The sequence below is a fragment of the Lissotriton helveticus genome, chromosome 4_1, assembly GCF_964261635.1.
Source record: "Lissotriton helveticus chromosome 4_1, aLisHel1.1, whole genome shotgun sequence".
In the NCBI taxonomy this organism is placed as follows: domain Eukaryota; kingdom Metazoa; phylum Chordata; class Amphibia; order Caudata; family Salamandridae; genus Lissotriton; species Lissotriton helveticus.
The window spans coordinates 105,834,318-105,851,501 of record NC_136063.1 but is presented as its reverse complement, the minus strand read 5'-3'; the positions used below and the strand labels follow the sequence as shown (position 1 = coordinate 105,851,501).

General features: G+C 46.4%; 1 protein-coding gene across 4 annotated transcripts in view; it reads left to right on the top strand.

Moving 5' to 3' along the window:
* The window catches only part of WDR97 (WD repeat domain 97), a 357,055-nt gene that overhangs the window by 76,317 nt on the left and 263,554 nt on the right, over positions 1-17,184 (top strand). For 3 of the 4 annotated variants that reach the window (XM_078686527.1, XM_078686526.1, XM_078686529.1), the window contains 2 exons: positions 11,161-11,309; positions 12,748-12,984. In XM_078686527.1, the coding sequence (XP_078542653.1) occupies positions 11,161-11,309; positions 12,748-12,984 (386 nt within the window). The remainder of the gene's footprint in view (positions 1-11,160; positions 11,310-12,747; positions 12,985-17,184) is intronic. The other variant, XM_078686528.1, reaches the window with a different exon arrangement.

Genomic DNA, 17,184 nt, shown 5'->3' with positions numbered 1-17,184 from the left:
TTACAACCATCTGTAACACAATGATTAACACAGGTGTTTACCCCTCTGATCTCAAAAAGACGCTATTAAAGCCACTACTAAAAAAACATAACCTAGATAGGAACGAGCTTAAAAACTATCGACCAATTGCTAATCTGCCTATCTTGGCTAAAGTTGTTGAGAAGGCCCTAAATATTCAACTATCAGCCTTCATAGAAACCCATAATCTACTGGATGATTCCCAGTTTGGTTTCCGCCTAAATCACGGGACAGAGACGGCCCTGATCAAGGCTACTGAGGACATCAGAACCATTCGTGATGCGGGTGGTACAGCAGTCTTGATACTGCTCGACCTATCAGCGGCATTCGACACGGTCGATCATGCCATCTTGATCGACCGTGTCGAAGCACTGGGGATTCGACACAGGGCTAGGACTCTCCTGGCCTCTTTTCTTGCTGAGAGAACCCAGGTAGTCACCATAGGGCCCTTTCAGTCCACCACCCTGTCCTTGCCGTGCGGTGTACCTCAAGGCTCATCCCTGAGTCCGACACTATTTAATATATATGTGTCGGACCTTGCCAAAACCATTCGTGCCCATGGGATGAGCCTTACATCTTACGCCGACGACACTCAGTTGGTTTTGGCTATCAGAAATGACGGCCAAAAAATCGCTGATAACTTCAACCTGGGTATGCAGGCCATAGGGAACTGGATGGCATCTAATTGCCTTAAATTGAACTCGGATAAGTCCGAGGTGGTCATCTTTGGAAGTTTAACCCCAGAATGGTCCTCCCGCTGGTGGCCACAGTCTATGGGTCCTCCCCCCACCCCTGTCAGCAAAGTGAGGAATCTAGGTGTCATGTTTGACGATCGTCTCACGTTTTTCCCTCATGCAAGTCAGATTGCCTCCTCTGCTTTTTATAAGCTACGAATCATTAAAAAAATTCTCCCTTTCCTTCCAGTTTCTGCTGGGAAAACCCTGATCACCTCTTTGGTCCTGTCCACTTTGGACTATTGTAATGCCCTATTTCTGAATTCCCAAGAAAAAGTTCTCAATAAGCTGCAAACCATCCAAAATGCGGCTGCCAGACTGTTGGGTGATGTCCCCAAGTTTCAATCAGTCTCAGGAACCATCAGAGAACTTCACTGGCTCTCCATCAGGAACAGAGCTAAATTCAAAGCCTTGTGTATTGTCTATAGGGCGTTGCATAATCAGGGACCAGCTTTTCTTACGCAACAACTTGTTCCCTATCGGCCCACCAGATCCCTGAGGTCTTCTGACCTCCTCCAGCTGGAAATACCCCGTACCAAATTGGTCTCATGGGGCGACAGAAGATTTCTCGTCTCAGCACCTAAGCTTTGGAATACGTTGCCATTATCTATAAAGAGCAGCCCCTCTCTGTGGTCCTTCCGAAAGCATCTTAAAACGTGGCTATTTGATCAATAATTACTTCCCTCCCTAAGGCAGATTTCAGCAAATACTTAGCGCCAAGACGCCCACGGGCCTTCGCTGCGCTTAATAAGTGTTTAAATAAATAAATAAAATTTACATGAAAAGAGGAGAAGCAAGAAATTAAAAGTGGGACAATAAAAGGAGAATATTGAAAAGTAAAGGACTGGCCAACCAGCCCTGACACTGAAGCACACTCATTTTCAGGAGGATGCACGCACTTGATCAGAAAATACCGTCATTCACAAGACAAGAGAGGCAATGACTGATGTAGACTGAACCATTACCTCATGCAACACTCTGTCGTGGGTGAGAGCAGAGTGTAAATGGCACTCAAACAGACCAATGGTAGAACAGAGCTGACCCAATGGCCCTAAGTCTTTCATTATGGTTCTAAATGAATATATGTGAATGTATATATTATTTAATGTTTTTTGTTGTTGAAAGATTCTGGCAGGCTTCGAAGAAGAGGTTCTAGCAAGAATTATTGTAGTACAACGTTTCTACCTCTAGGCATTGTTAAAGGTGGTAACCAACACCAAAATCCATCGCTACAAAGAGACTCTTTGTCTTTTTATGTAACAAAATACCTACCAGTAAGTTTTAATACAGAAAAATAGCAATCCACTTATAAATGCCTATTGACTTTAACATAAAAGTTTCACAAACAATATGTAAGGCTAATACGTTTTTCATAACTTTTCATAATAAACAGATCAGACCTATGGCAATATTTTTTCCTAGGGGACCAATCACCCCTCTAGGTGTTATCATTGGCGTGTGGCCATAACCACATGAGGCCTCCTGTACTGAGCGCAAGCTTGAGCTCAAGGCAACCATCGGGCTAACAAATACATAGTATACAAAATTAAGTTGGCAAAGCAAAATATTATCTTCCCTAAAATGGCCAGACAGAGATTCTGACAATTCAGATCTTCAATGCCCACTGTAATAAATTGACTTATTGATTGAGCGGGGTTGGGAACTATAATCAAGCAACAACTACAGTCCTTGTCAGAATGAAACACAAAAGTCATAAAATTAACCTGTGCTTAATCCTCTTGTCGCTTTGCATTAAAGCAGTCACATGCACTGTGTTAAATATTTATGCAGCGCACAAACAATAATAAAGGGAAAACATAACACAAGAAAAATCCCACACCTATTTTAAAAAAATAGAGAAAATGTTAATAAATTAAGGACATCAAAGAAATGAAATCTAATTAGTAGAACCAGACATAGGAATTTTTTAAGTTTTAAGTGAAAGATAGCGCCTGAAAGAGCAAAGCACCAACATCTCTATCTGGTCATGTGAGACCAGACCAAAGTCAAAACCTAAAGCTAATTGTGGTGGAGTCCGGTTCGTCTCCACAAGGTGGTAAGTCCCGTCTCACTTCACCTTCAGACTTAGAAGAATGTTTGAGGAAAAGTTCCTAAGATAGTAAAGTTCAGCAGGGCAAGGCAGCCGGTGGTGTCCGAGGAGGAGGCATTTTCATTAGGAAGGAACTAGACAGAGACGTGGTGAAGGTTTCTACCTCCGAACTTTGTCACTTTTAGAAAGTCGAAAATCAGACTGTAGCCAACGAGGGCTCCATGAGGCTGGATACCATTGCTGAGGGGTCCCGCTGAACAGGATTTGATGCTGTTGATAAGAACAGAGCCGGAGCTTATGCGGATCTGTCTGAGGTCCGGCAATGCACCTCAGACAGATCGACAGGCAGATAGGTTCCGGTCTTCTGTTGGTTCTCATGCCAATTTTGATGAAAAAGTTTCAAAGGCCCAACTTTTAGTGTCATTCAGGAGCAACACCTTTAGCTCCACCAACAAGGGTCCAGGACTGGAGGGACATCACCTGGGAGGTTCAGAACTCACTCTAGAATGGTGCATTATTCAAGGTCTCTGGAACTTGTTACGACCCTGTAGCTCATACTAGGGGCAAGCCAACTAGCCTTGCGAGACACTCTAGTAGTCCTGGGTTCAAGCAGCGGGGCAGGCCCCAAGCTATAGGGCAGACCTCTAGGGGTGCAAGGCAAGTCTCAAGCAGCAGAGCACTCCTCTGGTAGCAGCAGGTACAAGGTGGTCTTCAATCAGGAGGCCAGTCCTCAGGGGCCCAAGGCTGTCCTTCTGTTATCTTGTGCAGGTCCAGAAGTGAACTGAAAATTTGTTCTGAGGGTCCAATATTTATACCTGGTGCCATCCTTTGAGGGGGTGAGGGACATCTAAGCTACCCCCACAACTGGTTCTGGAAAGTTCCTTCCTTCGTCTGCTTAGCCACTAAGAGGGCTAGGGGAACAAAAGAGGTTTCTTTGTATGTGCTGGAGGCAGCCCCCATTAAACTCAGGTGATGTAGGGAACAACTCTGCTCCCACCCATCCTTTCAGGACAGCCTATGCTGTCTACAACTACACCCTGTTGTCTAAGTGTCTGGGAGGAATCCACGAAGCCTAACAGCGAGGTCATGTGACCTAGGACACTGGCAAGCAGGTACCAAATGGTTAGGTCAAGAAAGAAACAGCAAGGTTTATAAAAGTGGAATTTTTCCAAATTGTGACTTAAAATCCAACTTTGCAATCAAAGAGGATTTTAAATGACAATTTATTTGAAACCAAAGCTGACTTTTATTAAATGTAATCAAGTAACTCAATAATATCATATGGGAGAGGAAGGCCTTATCGTAGCAAAAAAACAAACGATGGAGTTTTACACTACCAGTACATGTACAACTTAAAAACACATGTCCTACTTTTTAAATACATTGGACCCTACCCGGTGAGCTGTTTAGGGTCTACTTTAGGGGTAACTTATATGTATTCAAATTGAAGGTTTAGGCCTGGAAAAAGTTATTTTGCCAGGTCAAATAGGCAGTTTGAAACTACACTACAGGCTCCAATGGCAGAGCTGATACATGTTTTACAATGCTACTTTAGTGGGTGGTACAGTCAGTCAGTACAGTCAATCAGCCTGGGTATAGGTAGTGCCACTTTACTAGGGACTTATAACTAAATTAAATGTGACAATTGGGTATAAGCCAGTGTTACTGCGTTTAAAGGAGAGAGGACAAGCACTTTAGCCCATGTTAGCAGTATAAAGTGCACAGAGTCCTAATGACAGCAAAAACAGAATTCAGAAACCAGGAGGCATGAAGGCAAAAAGTGTGGGGGTGTGACCCTTCAGAGAGGGCCAAGTCCAGCACCCACAGTTTGTCAGCAGTAAAACCCTTGCCTGCTACGGTACTCTGTGAAATTTCATCTAACCAAATACTTATCTATAAGCCTTCATTCAGAATAATAACACTCTACCCTTTAATGCCTATTGAGGTTAAGATATGCTTTTCACAATCAATATGTCAGACCTACTGCCTCTATCGTAAAGTTTCATTATAAACAATCAGGCCTATACCCTTTACAACTGGCCTGTCACCACATGGAAACCATCAAGTATACCACAATGCAATTACAAATATATACAAAGTAAAGTTGTTAAAACAATATAAAATCCCGACTAGAGCCCTATAAGGGTTACCATAATGGAAATAATTTATCCCCATGGTTTTGTGTGGGTGGATGTACAACATCAAAGCCCTTGCATCTACGGTAATCTTTGAGATTTCATTTAACACAATGCCGGCCTACATGTTTCAGCATGTTGTAATCACTATCCGTGTATAACACATGCTTTTCACAATAAGTATGGCATGTTTACTGGCTATGTCATAATGTTTCATAATAAACAGACCAAGCCTATGTAATTTGGCATGACTTTTCCCAATAAACATATAAAGCTTTTAACCTTCACTGTTGGTTTTACTCCTTAGTCAACACCGCTCTATTAGAAAAATGATGGATTGGGCTGCGGCCTGAGCAATTGCCCGTGGCTGAAATTAATTCAAGCATTCCACCCATCACCTTGTTGTTATTGCAGTTGGCATCCTAAGTGCGATGGATATGCCCTGACATGGGTTATGTGCACACAGTGCCACTGCAACCAACCAATACTGGCTTATGAACCCAATTCAGGGCAAGACCAGTCTTGAGTTTCTCGTGTTCTGGTTCAGGGAGTACCTGGCCTGGCAATGTGGGCTGGAGTGTTCAAATTGGAGTGGGGTCAAGACTGATTTGCTCATGGCTGGATCCAAACAGAGGTGGCGTGGTATGTAAAATAATTATGGATTGGGATACAGCCTCAGATTAATTCAAGCATTCCTTTGTTGTTTTTGCAGTTGACGCCCTAAGTGTGACAGGTATTCCCAGATGTGGGTCCCGTTTCCACGGTGCCACTGGAACCAAGTTATACCTGACTGATAAGCCCTATTCAGGGCAAAACTGTTCTTGGGTTGTTTTCCAGTTCAGAGAGGACCTGGCCTGGCAGTTTGGGCTTGACTGTTTCCATTGGAGCAGGACCAAGACTGATTTGCATATAACGTGGTCCAAACTTAGGTGGCATGGTGGACTAAAAATGATGGCTGGGATGTGACCCCGAGCAAATGCCTTTGGCTCAAATTAATTAAAGTGTTCCATCCATCACTTTTTGGTGTAGTTTATTCTGCAGTAGCACACAACTTCCGTCCGATCAAAACATGTGCTCCTGGTTACCCACATGTATCAAAGCCCAAGCCTCTCTCTATAGTGCTCCTGAAACCTGTTTTCTAGATTGGTCACAATATGTGTGGCGATAGCTGCACTGTGAAGCAAGACCTAAAAGTAGTGAGACAAAAAGAGACAGAAATAGGTTAAAAAAGAAGAAAGAGAAGCAGAGATAAAGACAGGAAGTGGGAGAGAGAGATTGGTAAAGAAAGTGATACTAACAGAACAAAGACAAACAGCAACCTAGCTTCAGCACCCACTAATAAGTAATTTTTATTGCTTGATTAATAAAAATCTTAGCAAAACAGCTGCATATTAAAAGACATATAACTTAAAACAACGCTCGATCTGATAACATCGCAATGGTTTCATAAAATACAGAAGTATAAAACTTGCATACAGTACGGAAGATATAATATTAACATGTTTAGGCACACAATGACTGCTGAGAGACTGTCCTCCTTAGAGCTCACCTAGGTTCAGGTATCTGTGTGATTAAATATAAAATCCTTGCCAGGTATGGGTAAGTCTAAAATTGGTCCTTCCCAGTGAGCAGATACAAGATGCGTTAGCAGCAACCTAGGATGCTAGCCAGTTAGTTGGGGGTTGCCAGGTTTAGTTTTGTTTTTACAACTTTAATAAAACGTACAAAGCTACAGGCTAACCGGACGTCACCCCCCTCGAAGCAGACCTTCACTGCCTGTCTGCATGATCGTATTCGACTTTCGTTCAGGAGCGGCTTTAGAAGCTGTCTTCGTTCAAGATCTAAACTCTTACAGAGGCACAATGTAGGACATCCTCTTCGGGGTTATTGCACAGTCTGCAGTGGGGGTTGGATGTGTGCGTTTCCACGGCGGTAAATGTGGGTTTACCTGTAGAATCCCCAGCCTCATTGCCAGAAGGCTTTCCTTCATACTTCTCGAGAAGCTTGTACTTAAATATGGCTGAGGAGTACTTCTCGAGTAGCTCTGAATGACAAACCAGCTTGTAGTAAACCTGCATATTATACTGTAAGGTGTTTTACCAGCCCTGCTCTGCCAGTGCCTGTGCTCTGACTCATTAGAATGTTGGAGTCTGATGATGCCTCGGAATGTTGGGACTGAGGGAGGCAGAGCGACAGTTGGTCATGGGCTGAGCAGCTGACAGGCAGCTCCTGGTGGGGCTCTAATCTACCACATATCTACATGATGTCCTGTACCTTACTACTTGTTATCTTCATGGAATAAACATCTTGAAATACTACCTTCCTGAGTGGACCTTCTTCACTACATATTTTGGCGATGAGGTGACGAAGAACCTACAGCTACAAGCAAATCTCAGGTACCTGATTTAAAAGTGCACCTGGAGATGGCGCAAAATAATGAAAATACAGTGGCAGCAACCACCATTTTCAGAAGAAGAGGTAACCACAAGAAGGAATTAACTACGAAGAAGAAAAATTTGTTTTCTACACAGTTCAATAAAGACATCTGCAAGGAAGAAACAAGAACTTCAAAGAAAAGAAAAAGAAGACAACAAGAAACAAGTAAGCACAAAATATTACACCTTTTAGCCCCACCAGTGGCCTCACCACCGGCCAGCCCTAGTACAGGTGTGCTGTGCTTAACATCTCGACTCATCATGGACTTTGGCTTTACCGTATCACAGCTGCTCTCTTTTTTATGTCTGTTTTGTCTTTTCTAGGGAAATAATCTTCATAGATATGTTCACCAAGGCTTTAAACCTGTTGTAAGGAAGTCTGGATTTCCACAAGTCCTAAAAAGCGAGCAGCCTTAATCCTAACTGAAGATAAACCATAGCGGGGCAGTCAGTTTTCTAGTCCTCTCTTTCCACAAGTATGAGTTTAAGGAGCTTCAGCGGCCAGTTACCAAGAGAGCTCTTAGTTTTCTCTATGTCAGTCTATTGCAGACACATCAGTATGAAACATCATTAAAATGCAGCAGCATGTTTAAAATTCTCAAACTACATAATTAAAAGAAACTAAAAAGAAATAAAAGCAAAACACGTCAGTGAGAAAACCAGCAACTGGGAGGAATGGTATAGGGAAAACATTTCCTGTATTTCAGTTCTAAACACGGGTAGTCTGAGTTAGGGTTAAATTCTGCATGTAGCGCCTCGGGTTGCCCTCTGTGGGCTCCTAGCAGCTGCTCAGTAAGACAGGCAGACATACATGTAAGAGCTTGATAGATGGTTTTGTACATGCTCGGCTCTAGTTTCCTCTGCTGCCCATAGCTGCCAGTGTGTATGCACATGATATATATCATTAACCACTCCTAAAAATGTAAGCACACAAAACACGACACATTTGGGCAGCCTCTGGGCGATACCTACAGTGAGCCCATGTCAGCCTGTCCCTGGCACATAGCCCTGGCATACAGGTGACTCACGAATGCAGTAGCCAGGCTGGTTGCTGTATTGTGCCATGAAAAGCCAGGAGGGACAGAATAGAGGCATCCTGGATAACCCAGCGAGCAGGGTCACAGTGGCCTGGATAACCCAGCGAGCAGGGGCACAGCATCCTGGATAACCCAGCGAGCAGGGTCACAGCGGCCTGGATAACCCAGCGAGCAGGGGCACAGCAGCCGTGATAACCCAGCGAGCAGGGGCACAGCAGCCTGGATAACCCAGCGAGCAGGGGCACAGCAGCCTGGATAACTCAGCGAGCAGGGGCACAGCAGCCTGGATAACCCAGCGAGCAGGGGCACAGCAGCCTGGATAACCCAGCGAGCAGGGGCACAGCAGCCTGGATAACTCAGCGAGCAGGGGCACAGCAGCCTGGATAACCCAGCGAGCAGGGGCACAGCAGCCTGGATAACCCAGCGAGCAGGGGCACAGCAGCCTCGATAACTCAGCGAGCAGGGGCACAGCAGCCTGGATAACCCAGCGAGCGGGGGCACAGCAGCCTGGATAACCCAGCGAGCGGGGGCACAGCAGCCTGGATAACCCAGCGAGCAGGGGCACAGCAGCCTGGATAACCCAGCGAGCAGGGGCACAGCAGCCTGGATAACCCAACGAGCAGGGGCACAGCAGCCTGGATAACCCAGCGAGCAGGGGCACAGCAGCCTGGATAACCCAGCGAGCAGGGGCACAGCAGCCTGGATAGCCCAACGAGCAGGGTCACAGCAGCCTGGATAACCCAGCGAGCAGGGGCACAGCAGCCTGGATAACCCAGCGAGCAGGGGCACAGCAGCCTGGATAACCCAGCGAGCAGGGGCACAGCAGCCTGGATAACCCAGCGAGCAGGGGCACAGCAGCCTGGATAACTCAGCGAGCAGGGGCACAGCAGCCTGGATAACCCAGCGAGCAGGGGCACAGCAGCCTGGATAACCCTGACCCAGCGAGCAGGGGCACAGCAGCCTGGATAACTCAGCGAGCAGGGGCACAGCAGCCTGGATAACCCAGCGAGCAGGGGCACAGCAGCCTGGATAACCCAGCGAGCAGGGGCACAGCAGCCTGGATAACCCAGCGAGCAGGGGCACAGCAGCCTGGATAACTCAGCGAGCAGGGGCACAGCAGCCTGGATAACCCAGCGAGCAGGGGCACAGCAGCCTGGATAACCCAGCGAGCAGGGGCACAGCAGCCTGGATAACCCAACGAGCAGGGGCACAGCAGCCTGGATAACCCAACGAGCAGGGGCACAGCAGCCTGAATAACCCAGCGAGCAGGGGCACAGCAGCCTGGATAACCCAACGAGCAGGGTCACAGCAGCCTGGATAACCCAGCGAGCAGGGGCACAGCAGCCTGGATAACCCAGCGAGCAGGGGCACAGCAGCCTGGATAACCCAGCGAGCAGGGGCACAGCAGCCTTGATAACCCAGCGAGCAGGGGCACAGCAGCCTGGATAACTCAGCGAGCAGGGGCACAGCAGCCTGGATAACCCAGCGAGCAGGGGCACAGCAGCCTGGATAACCCAGCGAGCAGGGGCACAGCAGCCTGGATAACCCAGCGAGCAGGGGCACAGCAGCCTGGATAACCCAGCGAGCAGGGGCACAGCAGCCTGGATAACCCAACGAGCAGGGGCACAGCAGCCTGGATAACCCAGCGAGCAGGGGCACAGCAGCCTGGATAACCCAGCGAGCAGGGGCACAGCAGCCTGGATAACCCAGCGAGCAGGGGCACAGCAGCCTGGATAACCCAGCGAGCAGGGGCACAGCAGCCTGGATAACTCAGCGAGCAGGGGCACAGCAGCCTGGATAACCCAGCGAGCAGGGGCACATCAGCGAACCAGCATGTCTAGTGTGGGAACAGCAGCCAAGCATGCTTTTACAACACGTGTGGTAACCTGGCATGCAGGCTCACTAGTGGAAGAGAAACCTTCCACATGTGCTTAGCAATGGGCTCACATACCTAGAGGGCGCGCCAACCTCTGGCACCAAGGCTTGGCATGCACAGGCACAGGAGCAGAGTACCGGAGCATGAAAATCAAGGAGGGCTACTGCAGTGTGGGCACAGCAACCCACACTAGTAGGCATGAGGAGGCATCAGTAGGCATGAGTAATCTCCAGTATCAACACACATTAAGGGTAGAATAGCCTCAAATGCATGCATTAGAAGCTTTGAGAGTGCATTGGTTACCCAAGGGACTGTACTTTTTTTTTAGAATCCAGGTACACACTGCCATAATGGGCACAAAATAACCTTGAAGGTGCAGCCAGCTGGGACCAGTGGCGTAGGAAGAGGGATGCGGTGGATGCGGGCCACCCTGGGTGTCATTACTGAGGAGGTGACAAAATGGCAAAAATATGTGTTTTTAAAATAAATTTTAAAAAATGGGTCTCACAACACTTAAAAAAAATAATAATAATATTATTTAAACCGAGTGGTGCGCAGCAAAGAAAAAAACAGAAAGGCAAAGCTTTAAGTATCTTATTTTACCTTCTTTTAATAAATTGAATGTGGGGGTGACAAGAAATTTTCCGCACCGGGTACCACCTGACCTTGCTACTCCACTGGCTGTTTAGCCACCTTGGGTTCCTCCAGTGTGGTCAACTTGAAGCTTCTGCATCTGTTTAACTGACACATTCCTCAAGTCTGGAGTCCCTGTGCTCTCTGCATAGGGTGAGAATGAATCACTAGTAAATATTTGGGGTCAGTTGTCCTTTTCTGCTGTACTGATATTATGACTGACAACACTTCTCTTTCACCAGGTACCTGCTGGTTGTGGGGTGTGATGATGGCACCCTGAGTGTGCTTGAGTGGAACTCCTTGCGTACACAGTGCCAGGTCAAGGCCCACGACGTCAGAAGGGTGACCGGGGTTATTTCCAGCCCTCAGAACCACTATATCATCTCTGCCGGTGAGTTCTGGCCACGATGACACTAAGTGTGGGATTAGATTACCGCTGTGGGCAATGAGGTGATAGAAAATGCAAAGAAGAACATTAATTACATTTAGAATGAACCACTATGTGCACTAAAAGAGGGCAGAATGCAGTGACTGCCCCTACATGTTTATGATACTAGCAGATTTACAAGCCCCATGCTTCATTTTGGTGCTGCCGTTGCGTTACTTTTTATGACGCAGCGGTGGCGTAAAAATGTGGCCCATTTACAATGTGACGCATCTAAGGAGATGCGTCAGGCTGTAAAGCTCTGCGTCACATTATACCTGCGTCAGGTATAATGTATACAGGGTGGGCGTTCCCACGGAAAAAAGCCTTGTAAAAGTGACGCAGTGAAATCTACAAGATTTCCCTGTGCCACTTCTAGGATGCCACTGCGTCAAAACCTTACGCCTGCTTGGAGCAGGCGTAAGGAGTGACGCAGCACAATGAAGATAGGCCTCCCCATGCATTGCTGTTGCTGCGTTGTGTTTGCGACACGACTCCAGCAATGCGTGACTTTTGGGCCAACAGATGCATCAGAGTTTCCGACGCATCGGTCAATCCTTGCCCCATGGTGTGCCATACGGCGCATTCATGGTGGTACAAGGGTTTCTCAGGGTGGCATAGGGAAAGTGATGCACCTCTACAGATGCGTCACTTCCTTGTAAATCTGCCCCCTAATACCTAATTTCACATTGGATTTGCCATTTTTTCTGATATTGAATATGCCACATTTATACATTGCCAACAGCTGACCTTTTAATGACAGTGTTTACATTATCCCACTTGGATTTTTTTTTTAAACAAAATCAGTAATCTGGCTTTCATTCAAGTTCAAAACATTACATTTTGTATTAACCTCTCCGCTTTCTCTAATTAGCAGTAATGTCCTCCTACATACAATTAGTACATACAGGCTTAATCTACAAGCAGCCCTCCTTGCTAAATGTAAATGTAGTGCACGAATCACCCCCTAAGGGGTCTCACATACCGCTGTGGAACCCTTCCTGGCCTTTCCCTGTGAAGTGCCAACTCCTGGGCACCCCCAAGGTGAAGCCAGGCCTCCCAGCGCTGTTGGGGCCGTTGTGGAGATTAAGCAAGCTATTGCCCAGAGTTGCAGAGTGGGACCCATGATTAGAGTAGGCACCTGAGGCAAGAATTATCAGGTCCGGGGAAATTGAGCCCAAGACCCGCCGAGGCGGGAATTGAACCCTGGTCCCGGGCCAGGCCTCTGCATCAGGGTCTGCCGCTCTAACCATTGAGCCACACTTCTCCACACTTCTTCCCTTGAGTGTTTGAAGAACTTTTCATGACCACACATAGATTTATTTTGCCTAGCCAACTTGTCCTAACCTTCAACGCCCTCATCTCCCATTTATCACACCTTTGACTTCCTCCACCTTCTCCACAGGTTCAGACCTTACTATCAAGGTGTGGCGCGTCTTCCCGTATGCCGATGAGGCCCTGAGCCTCGAAAACACATTTTACTGCTCCTACCCTGTGGTGCGCATGTGCACAATGGCATCTCTGCTGATTGTTGCCTTCCAGGACCCCTCTACTGCTACCTACAGCATCGTTCAGTACAACCTGCACAGCATGGCCCGCGCCGACCACCCACCAGGAGATGACCCGCATGACGACATCACCGGTCAGAGGCCACATTACATGTCATATCCGGGGGTGGGGGTGGATAGAGGCAGAACGCATGCTCATGCAGAGAATGACACGTGTTCTAGCTGAGTGGAAAAACTGAGAACTGAAGGCATGACGTGCACATTGGGATGTATGTATGTATATGATATTTCTATAGCAGAGTGCTCTCAGGCATAACGTCAACGAGTGATGGACGGTTAATGCATTGTGATGTGGTGCTATTTTTGTAAAAAAAAAAAAAAAAAGTATATTCCTTGGTAAACGGTACAAACAATCAGGTGCGGTCGGTACAGGTAAGAGCAGTGGGGCAAGGCAGGGGCGGGAAGTCAACAGACAACGGGTAGGGAAAATAAAATAAATAAAACCATTTACTTTGTGCTCGCCGCATCGCCAAGTCGGGGATGCGGCAACTGCAAGGTAAGTTGTATTTATTTATTTATTAATTCATTTTATTTTCTCTATCCTGTCAAATTTCGACTTCCCAACCACCCAGCCCCACCGCTCTTACCTGTACCGGCCGCACCTGTCAAACAATTTCCTCTTCTCCACCAACTCCCTCGTCTTCAGATCAGACAAAAAGAAGGAAATATTCATTGCACTAATACAAAAAAGCTTCTAAACATAACACATATTATCAATTATGATTTCTGGCAGTGAATAAAGTGACAGTGCAAATACGGTACTATGACATATCAGACATTAACCCCCAGATGCATCAACAACCCATTTTGCGATTCCTTAATAGCGAAAACTACAGATTGGCTATTAAGGAATAGCAAAATGGAATGCATCAAGAAGTCACTTAAAAAATAGCGATTTCTTAGAATTCCTTAATTGCGACTCGCAAATAAGGAATACCTCCCCATTCATTCCTATGGGCCTAGAGGCTCATTGGAATGAATGGGAAGACAATCTCAATTTGCGAATCGCAATTAGCGAATCGCAAATTGAGATTGCAATTTCAAGGGTGCTGGGGTGTCCAAAGGACACCCTGTTGCACCCCTGAAATTGATCTGTGCACATATGTTGCGGGCATGTGTGTGTACGAACATGAAACTTTGAAAATTACCATGAAGTTGTTCTTCATGGTAATTTGCGTGCCCTATTAGCGAATTCGCTATTTTTAAAACTTTCATGCATTGCATTTAAGGAATCTCAATTTGAGATTCCTTAAATGCAAATAATTGCAATTTAGCGATTTCTCTATTTGCGATTTTTGCATTTGGGATGATGCATCCCAAATACAAAAATATTGGTCGCAAAGGGGCAGATTCTGAGAATCTGCCCCTTTGCGAGCGGATTTTTGTATGATGCATCTTGCTGTAAATCAAGTAACAATGCAATCCTGAGCTCATTGCCTCCCCAGTTTAAACATTCAGAACTGAAGACGGATCCAGAGGTAGAAAGCATGATAAAGTGACAGTGCAAATAAGGTACCTATACCAACAGTCGAGTTAGCTATTTAATAGCCTTAGGGCTTCAGTGCAGAAAAAGGCTCACATTTGGAAAATTGCAAATAATATAAAGTGGCAATGCAAGTGGTAGATAGAGGAACTCTCTCCCTTCCAACCAAAGCCCACCCAGACCAAAAAAATTAATTGAAGTGACAATGCAAATAGACACCTATTTTTTGCAGTTTCATATAGAGTGAACTCGACCCGAAGGTATCAGAGGCTTTATATGAGCGCCAGTTGCATTACAGATGGACACCTTCATTTTTGTTAGGGACGGGGAGATTAAGTGATTTGCCCAGAATCACAGGGTGCTTGAGCCTCCCGCCGGACTCGAACCCGGTTCCCCAGCTCCAAAGCCGGCCACCCTAGCCTCTATTATTACTGTGCTTGATACACTGTACTTTCAAACTTGACAGCTAAAGTGCTAAGATGAAATATATGCTCTACCACCTCTTCCCCAAAAAATGTCTCCCAAATCATTTTCCTAACATTGTGTATTATTTATGCGAGCAGGTACCAGCATTCCCTGGTGTTAGCTTTCCTCATCCTGCTTAACCTCTCCTCAAATGTGGGCTTCACGGGGGACTTCCAATGGCTAGTAATAATGGAAAGCGCCACTGAGGTCGAGATATAAATACGTTGAGAACCTTGCTTCCCAAACTGTGAGGGGACAGTGAGGCCCAGCAGAATAATACTAGGGAAGGGGTTTAACCTCACCTCCTACCTTTAGTGAAATGTAATAGAAGATCTGGGACCAAAACTCCGAAACGGCCAAAACATGTGTCCCCAATCGCCAACGTCCTTACACCTAGTGCAAGTTCTAATAAAAGTGTGAATCATTTTATTAAGCCTCTCTGGTGTGTGGCGAAGCATCCATGCATTGAGAAACATAATCCTCAGTGGCGGCTTCTACACTAAGGTGGAGGAGCGTCGCCTCACTGCTTTTCAGCAGTGTAAATAAAGGAAAAATAAAATGAGAATAACTCATTGTTACTATCATTGTATTTTTTGCTGCAGCAGCAGCTTTGCAGGGCAGGCGGGGCTGCTCTACTCTCAGAGCAGGGGGAGGAGTGGTGGGCACGCTGTAGAGTGCGCACGAATGCATGGCCGGCCAAACATTCATGCACACTTTGCTTCTTATCCACACGACATATATTACAGCCTGAATAGAGAACATGCCCAGGCTTCCAGTCCCTGACTGAGCGCCGAACCACGGGGCTGAGCCCAATCACAACGCTGCATTGCTGCGTTGTGATTGGCTTAGGTGAGCCTGGGTGCTGCCTGTTCCGGCCGGGAGAGACATGGGAAGATGATAACGGAGGAGAGACGTGACGAGGAGTTACGTTTTTTTTTCTTTACCGCCTCCCCGACCTCTGCCCCCCACCCCCTATCGGTGCCAGCCCCCACTGATAATCCGATTTAAATTTGCCCTCCTGAACAGTGGAAAGCCGTGCTCAAAGTACTCGGACAACGTATCCCCATTGATCTTTCCGTTCCCCCCATTTCACCCACACATTGGTGGTAGCAGTGGAGCTGTCCGGTTAAAGTTCCTATTACCAAAAATTCACCTTTTTAGACTGAAAACGTTTCTCATGGCTATTAAGAAGTGGGAACATTTTATTTTTTTAAGATCAGAGACTTCCTAGACCAGAACAGAATAAAATCGATGGCTGAGATTTGCTCATGACGCTGCTCACGATGTATCTCCCCGTTTCTCTTATAGACAAATGGTCTTGATTCTTAATAGTTTGTCTCTATCCCGGATTCACTGTTCTGCTTGGCCAAGGCTGGAGTAGAAATTTAAAACAGCCCTGGCAAAAAATGATGAGTTAAGCCCCCATGTGCAGACATGCTAATGCGCGCTAGACCCAGAGCAACTCTTTCAAGTGGCCGCTATTGTGTATATATATAATATATAATATATAATATATAATACTATAGCTGGAATTGCTAAACGTGCACCACCACTCCTAGAGACCGAAGCCGGCCTCCGAGTGTCAAAACCAGACTCCTGGAGCTACAGCCTCCCTGGGTATTGCCAGCTTGGCTATTTGCTTGATTGGTTGGGATGTAGGGTTCTTTGAAGAGGTGAAATTGGAAGAACTTTAGGGTGGTGCTGATGGATATAAGCTGTTCCAGATGTTGGATGTAAAGACTGAAAAGGACTGTGCCATGTTTCTTTTTCTTTTTAACATTTCTTAGTCTGCAGTCTGACGGTATCCTTGCTGCAGGTGTGTCGAGATCCACCAGAGATGGTGAGCTTGTCTGCAAGATAAGCAGGGATGCTGTCCTTGATGGCTTTGTATATGATGCAGCTGGTTTTGGTGCGGGCCGGCAAGGGGAGCCAATGGAGGTCTGGTTTGATGTGATAATATTTCTTCAGGCCCTGGAAAAGTTGAGGAGGTTTAATCTGGGCTACACCAGGAGAAGTAGATACAAACATCCTGAAACACTGATGCTGACTATGCACCGAATAGACAAACAAGGAGCAAAGTACCAGTTTACTTTTCTATACACCATTAGCTGAGGGGTGGGTAATGATATATCAAGCTGACTTAAGGAAGTTCCCTCAGTGTTTTTCAACAAGAGCGCCTTACTGATAGAATGTAACGGTCAGAGCGGCCGACTTTGAAGCTGGGGAACGGTAAACAACCTTTACAACGCAATTTTTACCACACAGTGCCTTTACAACGCAACTTTTACAACGCAAACCATTACAACGCATTGCGCTGGGGGGCGCT